General features: G+C 55.3%; 1 protein-coding gene across 1 annotated transcript; it reads left to right on the forward strand.

Moving 5' to 3' along the window:
* Positions 1 to 596: 596 nt before the first annotated feature.
* On the forward strand, positions 597 to 6,932 carry RNF222 (ring finger protein 222). Its single transcript, XM_006112587.5, has 2 exons — positions 597 to 1,559; positions 4,867 to 6,932. Exons 1-2 carry the CDS (start codon positions 1,466 to 1,468, stop codon positions 5,559 to 5,561), a joined length of 789 nt encoding a protein of 262 aa, XP_006112649.4. The 5' UTR covers positions 597 to 1,465; the 3' UTR covers positions 5,562 to 6,932.
* Positions 6,933 to 8,626: the final 1,694 nt, after the last annotated feature.

Here is an 8,626-nt window from a genome sequence, read left to right on the forward strand (position 1 = left end):
ATGCGACCGCGAGGAGAAAGAAAAGCTAGCCGTGGGTGCTCTGCTAAGCAGCTGGGTGGCACAAGCACACAGCATACAGGGAACACTGGTTGTGACTGGACCCGATCTTCGGTTTTGAAGCTCTATCTTTGCCCATGAAACATGGAGGCCAGCCTGGGCCGAGGCCCTCTCCCTTTGCCGGAGTGCCTCATGAAACCAGCTGGGGCTCTACCAGAAGAACAACGTCATCTGCATAGAGAAGGTGTCAGAATGGGAGGTCACTGATCTCAATGCCTATGGACCTGATAAATGCTGCAGTATGAAACCCGTTGCCTGTTGGTGAGCTGTATCCAATGCTGCCTATGCCACGTGCAGGGGGTTCTTGAACTCAGGCCTTAGCTCCAACAAACAAGCAAAGAGCCAAAATGGCATCTCAGGTGCACCTGTGCCTTGTGAATTCTGCCCTGGAGCAGGGCTCCACATGGCCCAGCAGAACACTGGCCTGTAGTTCTCACATCTGATGCGCCGTCTCCTGCCCGTGTAAAGTGAGGTCATAATACTGCCCTTCAGGCAGCTGGCAGGGTTCCAGGCCTCCCCACCAGCTGACATGGACAGAAGTGATTCTGCTGTCGGGTCAATAGCATGGGCTGGCTGCAGATCATATCATTGTAACACTAGGGTGTGTGCTGGGAACTCCTCCATGCAGAGTCTCAGAGCCACTTCAGAGACGTGTATGGCCAGTTCTCCTGGGAGCTGGGTGTCCAGATCCCCTCGGCAGCTTTGCAAGTCTCAGCCCCAGCCAGCAACGGAGACTCAGATGTAGGTGGCCACTGATGAAGAGCTCCACCTCAGAGCCGGAGGGGGCCAGATTTAAGGCTGGAGCTGGAAGAACGGAAACTGCAGAAAGCCCTTAACATCTTATTAATTAGCCTGAATGTGCTTCTTGCTTGGGGATTGCATTAGGACTACACAGGAGCACCAGGTAGCTGGGACGAGTTTAGCACAGCCCCTCCTGGCTTGGCCAGAGGGAACCTTCTTCGGAATACACCTGGCAAACCAGGTGCTTACAAACCTCAGTGTGGAAGCAGATCCAGACAGGCCAGCTGCTAGACCAGGGCATCCAGCCCTGCTTGGTGGGAGCACCACGTTGTAATTCAGTATGGGGGTTGGATGCATGGGAGAAGCTTGGCGAGACATGCAGCAGGAGGAACATGGTCGCCTCCATTCCAGCTCCACACGGAGGTGAACAGTGTTCTGCTGGTGTTTCTGGGTTGCCTGCCACCTCAGACACCTGCTGCTGGCTCCTGGCCAGTTCCCAGCTGGAGAGACGGAGCAAGAAGCTTTTAAAACACAAACAAGTTCCGCCACATTCACTCCCGGGGAGCTGTCCTGCTCCCTCCATGGCCATTGTGCAATGCACAAGGGATGATGCACAAAGCAAACCTGACTTGTTATATAGGTGGCTCACACTCATTCTCCTTTGCCCATGCATCGCCGGGGAGGTCAGACGCAGGCAGACTGCGGTCCTAGGAGGCAGGAGCGATGGGTGGAGAAGCGATTGCGCTCGGGCCATAGACAAGGTAAGATGTTCCCAAGGGCAGGCGGCTTGGGAGCTGGGGGCTGGAGCCTCTCACAGGCAGCTCTTGTACTTGGTTAACAGGGAAGGAAATGCCAGTATCAAGTCCCTGTCGGGCTCCAAACATACCTCCTGGGTTCTGTGCTAGGGGAAGAGGGTCCATCCCCATGGAGCTGCTGTCCCGGTGTGACCATGGTGCACGAAGATTTCTGGGATCCCCGTGCAGGAGGGAATATGGCTGGGATGTGGCAGCGGGTGAGTTAGGGTGTGGGTCTCTCGCCTCGATGCCTGTTCAGACTGCGCCTAGCCCAGCAATGGCAAAAAGAAGGAAGGGGACTATGATGTGAAAGTGCCGGAAGGTAGCCTCATGCCCATTTCAGGGACACTGTCCAGGTCTGGTATCCACTTACCAAAGCATGTGGACAAATTGGAAAGGGCTCCAAAAAGAGCCATAAGAATGATCTGAGGTTTGGAAAACCTGCCTTACCATAATGGGGAGTCCTGTGGCACGTCAGAGACCAACCGATTTATTAGCTCATGAGCTTTCGTGGGTAAACCCACTTCCTCGGGAGAGTCGGACATCCAACTCCAGCTCACCCGAGGAAGGGGGTTTTACCCACAAAAACTCATGACCTAATAAACCGGCTGGTCTCTAAGGTGCCACAGGACTCTCTCTTGTTTTTCCACGACAGCGGGAGAATTCACAACCATAAACTGATTTAGTTTCTCTGAGGGACGGTTAAGAGGTGGCAGCTATCTACGTGGGGAGGAGCTTTCTGGCAGTAAAGGCCCCTGGAATTGAGCAGAAAAAGGCATGATGAGTTGCAAGGCAGGGAGCTGAAGTTAGACAAACTCAGGCTAGAAATAAGGGACAGAGAGTTAAGAGCGAGGGTCACTGGGCATCGGGCCTATGGGCAGGGAGGCTTCTCTGTCACTTGCCGTCTGTAAAGCAAAAGCAGAGTCTTCGGAAAGGATCCGTTGCAGCTCTGCTGCTGCAGGTTTGATGCAGAAATCACAGAGGAGCTGTCTGGCCTGGAAATCACAGATAATCATAATGGTCCCTTCTGGCGGTGAATTCAGTGACCCTGTAAACGGCTTACCTGCCAGGGTCCCCGGGAGGGCTGCTCTGTGCACCAGGGGATGGACTGGTACTTTAGGGGTCAAAAAACCACTCCCGCTGTTGGCAGTCTGCCTCAGCAGGGAAGCGAAGGGCAGGCCCGCGAGACTGAGCTCCGGTCTCAACCTACAGGGCAGGGCAGGCCAGAGGCACGATGTAGGGCAGGCGGCATGCCTTGCTGCTGCGGATGTTGCAGCATTTCAGTGACTAACCAGCGGACTGCAGTCTCCCGAGAGGAGAGATGGCATCATCAAGACTCCAGCATTACACCCGGGCAGGGCGGTGAGGTCAACTCAATCAGTCTCCAGTGTATGAAATGTCCAAATCACTTGCGGAGAATCTGACTTTTGTCTCCCTCCCTACCCACTTATCTCCCTCCCTAGCCACTTACCTGCCTAGCTACCTCCCTGATTGCATGCTGATCGCTGTGAGTCTGACCAGCCTGTGATTTGCTTCCTTCCCATTTTTCCTTCTGACCTGACTTTGCTCCATTTTTTCACTGGATGTGGTTTTCCCAGTGCTGCGGGGGCCCCTCCTTTCAGAATGGCAGGTGCTGGCATCTTCATCCCATGCCCCAGTGAGCTTTGAACCTGCTTCCAAACAAACCTCAAGGTCCTCCTGGGCAGATGGTGCATTTCCTAGCCGGTTCGTTGCATCGGCACCAAGGCACCAGTCTGGGTTAGGGAGCCCCAGCTAGGGACTTGCTCCAGGCAGCCAAGAGCCCAAAGCAGCTGAGATTCTTGTATAGCATGTTCTTCCAGAAAGGCCTCACCATGGCTCCCTAACATCTGTAGCCCTCTGCAGCTGTCTCACTGGGATGTCATGCAGGTACTAACACACAGCCCCGTTCTTCTTTCCGCTGCACAATTTGGATTGGCTGGAGGCTTCTGATTTGCATAGAGGTCATGCAATTCTGTGTCCTAATCATTCACTACACACATTGCCGTGTGCGCCACTGCTAGCCAATTAGAATGGAGAGATTAGCATAATGACTATACTGTTACATCTTGTAGCCCTCACGTGATTTTCTAGACTCTCGTACTTTTTGGATGGCTCCTGCAATCTCTCAGGGCTGCTCGCTCCCCTCCGAACTCTTCCCCGATGTGCCAGTCACAGCCTCTGATCACACACACAGAATGGGAAGTGACTGTCTAGGAAGGAGAATGGCAGAAAGGGATCTAGGGGTTATAGTGGACCACAAGCTGAATATGAGTCAGCAGTGTGATGCTGTGGCAAAGAAAGCAAACATGATTCTAGGCTGCATTAATAGGAGTGTTGTGAGCAAGACAGGAGAAGTCATTCTTCCACTCTACTCTGCTCTGGTTAGGCCTCAGTTGGAGTATTGTGTCCAGTTCTGGGCATTGCATTTCAAGAAAGTTGTGGAGAAATTGAAGAGGGTCCAGAGAAGAGCAACAAGAATGATCAAAGGTCTAGAGAACATGACCTACGAAGGAAGACTGAAATAATTGGGTTTGTTTAGTTTGGAAAAGAGAAGACTGAGAGGGGACATGAGAGCCGTTTTCAGGTATCTAAAAGGGTGTCATAAGGAGGAGGGAGAAAACTTGTTCATCTTGGCCTCTGAGGATAGAACAAGAAGCAATGGGCTTAAACTGCAGCAAGGGAGGTTTAGGTTGGACATTAGGAAAAAGTTCCTAACTGTCAGGGTGGTCAAACACTGGAATAAATTGCCCAGGGAGGTTGTGGAATCCCCATCTGTGGAGATATTTAAGAGCAGGTTAGATAAATGTCTATCAGGGATGGTCTAGACAGTATTTGGTCCTGTCATGAGGGCAGGGGACTGGACTCGATGACCTCTCGAGGTCCCTTCCAGTCCTAGTGTTCTATGATTCTATGATTCTCCCCTCCCCTGGCCCACCACTGTAAAGCACAGGTAGTACAGGCACTCTTCATTTCCCATGGGAGAAGGCAGGTCTGGCTGCATCTTTCTCAAGGCGGAGAGATGAAGTCGGGGGTTGGTGGGCAGGAAGGACAGGGAAGGGCCAGAGATGAGGCTGTTGTGTTTGTGGTGAATTGGGAGTTTGGGGGCAGAGGAAGTTACCTTAAGGAATCAGAGTGCAAGGGAGAGAGACCGGGGAGCGTGGACTATTAATACCTGGGTGTTACGCCAGGTACCCTGGTCCCGCTGCTCTCATTGCTGTTTGCCATTAATGCCCGGCCTGTCTCTTCTGCCCAGTTGCAGAGCGTGTGGCGGACCTGGCTGGGATGTCTGAGACTCTCTCCAGCAAGGAGGAGCCCCTGGGGGAGTGCCCTGTGTGCTATGAGAAGTTCCATCCACTGGCGGCTGCCCAGAGGACCCTGAGCTGCGGCCACACTTTCTGCCACGACTGCCTGGTGAAGTGCCTGCTCTCCTCCCGGCTAGATGGGCAGGTCCAGAGCATGATCGTCTGCCCCGTCTGCCGCTACGTGACGTTCCTCAGCAAGAAGGCCACCCGCTGGCCTCCCAAACCAGGGGAGCCCCCTCAACCCATGGAGCTGGCTCTGTCACCCTCGTTGCTGCCCCACCTCACCAAGTCAGTGCCAGACAACACCTTGGTGGTCCCCAGCCATTTCGCGATGCCGGTGCAGAGCTACGACAGAAGCCACAGTATGTGTGGCATCCCCACGGATGCCATGGGCAGGCCGGTGGGCCTGGCCCGGGAAGCCCATGTCTTCATGATCAGCGAGCATGGGATGCCACTGGTGGCGGAGAGCTGTAGATCACTGGCTGCGGGACACGGGGACGAGGCATCGGAGTCCGTGGCATCCATGAGCTCCCTTGGGCTGCGGTGCTGCCAGTCACCCATTATCCTGGCTGTTCTCCTCATCAGTACGGTGGCCCTTTTGGCGGCAGTGTTCCCCTGGCTCCTGTTGGTGAAGCGGAAGGCCTGAGCAAGGCCCACAGAATACTCCAGACAGGGCCTAGGCAGAGAGCTGTGCCTAGAACCCAACCTCGCCGAGATGCCCCCACGGGAATGCTCTCTATGTTCCCTCTCATGTTTCCATCCATGTGCGGAATAAGTTTTGTTGTGTGCATGTGCACTATCAGGAGAAACACATGCTGCCTGCTGGGGGTTCTGTGGGTCCTCTGTCAATCAGACGGGCAGCATTTGAATCTCTCCTGTGTGGCCACCCAAGCACACGGCTTACTGGGAACACTGACCAGGATCCTTGGATTGTCTGCAATGTGCAATTCCTGCAGGTGGCCACAGTGCAAACACCTGTGGTCTTGCTGGCCAGTGCATGACTGGGAGACCTCGGAGGAATGCCCAGAGGCAGCAGGAAATGGCACCGGGACTCAGCTGGTGTTGCACTTCCCGTTGAACGTGGGGCTGAACTGGTGCCCTCAGCAAGGCGCTGAGAGCCATGCGCCACAGTAAACGGGTGGCTGGTACTGAGACAACTCAGGGGCACTGGACTGGTGGGGCTGGGAGGCCCAGGAAACACCAAGGACTTGGCTGCTTGTGGCTGTTTGTGATAAACTCATTCAGGCACCCTCCAGGGACAGAATCCTGCTTGTGTCACTGCAGAGACACGAGGGTCCAACCCTGTTTTATTTAAAGGACCCCGTTGCCTTTGACATGAGTATTTCATCACCCTAGAACGACTGGCACAGAAGTGTCTGGACGTTGGTGATGGGTGTGTGGTCACCTCAATTAAACATCCCCAGTGATGACACAAGTTTGCTAGGCTATGTCTACATGGGGAAGGTTTGGGCACAAAAGTGCTGTCCACATGCAAAAGTGGGCAAAAGTGAAAACTGGTCAAACCAGTTTTTCTGCTTCCCCCTGTCAACATTTCATGGCCACTTTGCTAGCACCCTCTTGGCAGCTAGAGCAAAGCACCATGGGTGAGCATCCCACAGTGCAGTGTTGTGGGAAGGTAGAGCTGCTCTGTGAGCTCTCCATGCCGAGGAGTGTCTAAGCAGCACAGTCATCTCTCCAGCCCTCCCCCTGCAGCAGCAGCCTGTCTGCCGCTGGGTTCCTAGCAGGCAGAACAGGAACAGTCCAATGATTTGCTCTTTGTTTGTTCCCCAAAGGGAGCAGCTCACTCATCTGTCAGATAATTCCCAGGGCTTTGAAAGGGGAGGGGCACATGCCTGCAGGGCAGCAGAGATCGCAAAACACCAAGCACAGCCATCAGGGCGGGCACTGTGGGATACTGACAGAAGCTAGTTCTTGTGACAAAACAAACAACAGAGTCCACACTGGCTCTTTGCTGCCAATAAAGGGAGGGGAATAGACAAAGGTCTCTGGCAGGGCTAAAAGTGTCTTTCCCAACAGAAGTTGCACGGCAGTGTAAACGCTCTCACTGTTTTGTCACCAAAAGGCAGGTTTTGGCAACAAAACATGCCAGTGTAGACAAGGCCTTTGTCTGTTTTCTCCCCTGCAGACATTACAGCTGTAGCGCCCCACTGCCCTGGCTGGGTCTGTGAGTGGGGAGCCTGGAGCTCCGGGCAGGCCAGCGACACCTGGCTGGAGTCCGGGCTCATTGAAGAGTGGGATTCAGTTCCCCAGTAATGTGTAAGTCTTGAGGGTTTTCCTCAAGGATAATTCAGCTTTACGGAGCTGGCTGTTGGTGTGCCACACAACGGCCACACACCCCCTCTCTCCCCCATCACTGGAAAGCAGGGATAGGAACAGGAGGAGCAGGAAGGAATTCACCAGCCTGCGGCCCTCTTGGCATCACCAGGTTCATGGCCTCACTACGGACCTGCTGCTCACCCCCTCACAACTGGTCCTGGGCTCCGCAGTGGCCCAGGGTCCCTGTCAATCTCCTGTGTTTGCTTGGGGCCTGTGAGGCACCTCCCAGGGCAGGGATCTTTCCTGGGTCCCTGGGATGCAGCTGAGTCCCGCTGCATTGCACCCGCTCAGACACAGCTGCCTGTCTACGGGTGGCTGCTCTGAACGACCTCACCAGGGCCTGGGCATGTGGCCAAGGTGCCTGGCTGGGAGGGTGATGACCCCGGAGCGTGTCAGACTCTGGGCACCGAGGAACCGAAGATAAAGATCCTTGTCTCCTCGCATTCCCCTCCTCCCTCTCAGCACCAGCAACCCCTGCCTGGCCACAGCTCCCCCATCCCCCTGCTCCAGGGTCCACTTCCACCCTCGGCTTCTGGCCCAAGGCCCTGGAGAGTCCCTCCCCCGTCGTGGCTCCCAGATACTGAGTCCAGGCCTGGTGACACAGGGACAGGCACGGGGGGCGGGTTAGAGACATTTCTGTGAGGCCAGGCAGGGAGTCTGGCTGCCAGGAAGTGGGGTGGTTTGGGAATCCCAGACCCATCTGCTCCAGGACTATGTAGCACTGTAAAGACTAACAAGATGGTTTATTAGGCGATGAGCTTAATTGAGTAATATTGCTCCCACATTCTTGCTTTCAGCCACAAGAGGGCACCAGCATGTCAAGAACCCTCGCGCCTGTTTCCCTTGTTCTTTTTCTCGCTTTAGCTCCGGCTGGCTGCGGTTCCTGGCCAGCGCGCAGGGAGGCGGCAGAACTTTCCTTGCACCTGGCCCATAAGCTCCTCGGGCAAATGACACTGGGAGAATCAGGGCACGAACGTTTCCCTGGAAAATGGCCCGTTTTAGCCGAGGGCTCAGTCCTGCCGCGCTGAGGTTACATCCCCAAATCCACCCTGATGCGGGCCAGCTGCCAGGCTGCTCTAGGTTACCCAGCGCAGCCAGGAGCTGTGCGAGCCCAGGGTCTGCCGAGGGCTGGGTGCTCTGCCTTGCCGTGCAGCATGGCCAGGGAGTCCGTGAGAGCACCGTTCCTGCGCTGCACTGCCGGGGCGTGGGGAGGGAATAGCCCGGGTCCAGTGCTGGGGTGTCTGCGTACGCAGCCCTGGCCTCCTGCTCCCTGTCAGACGGGGGCAGGCCTAGAGCTCTCGTCTCAATGGACAGGCTGTGCAGGGAGAGATTCCCCATGTGGGGGATGCTCCACCCCCTGGAATGACCGACTCT

Source organism: Pelodiscus sinensis, chromosome 20 (genome assembly GCF_052426305.1).
Source record: "Pelodiscus sinensis isolate ZL-2025 chromosome 20, ASM5242630v1, whole genome shotgun sequence".
Classification (NCBI taxonomy): domain Eukaryota; kingdom Metazoa; phylum Chordata; order Testudines; family Trionychidae; genus Pelodiscus; species Pelodiscus sinensis.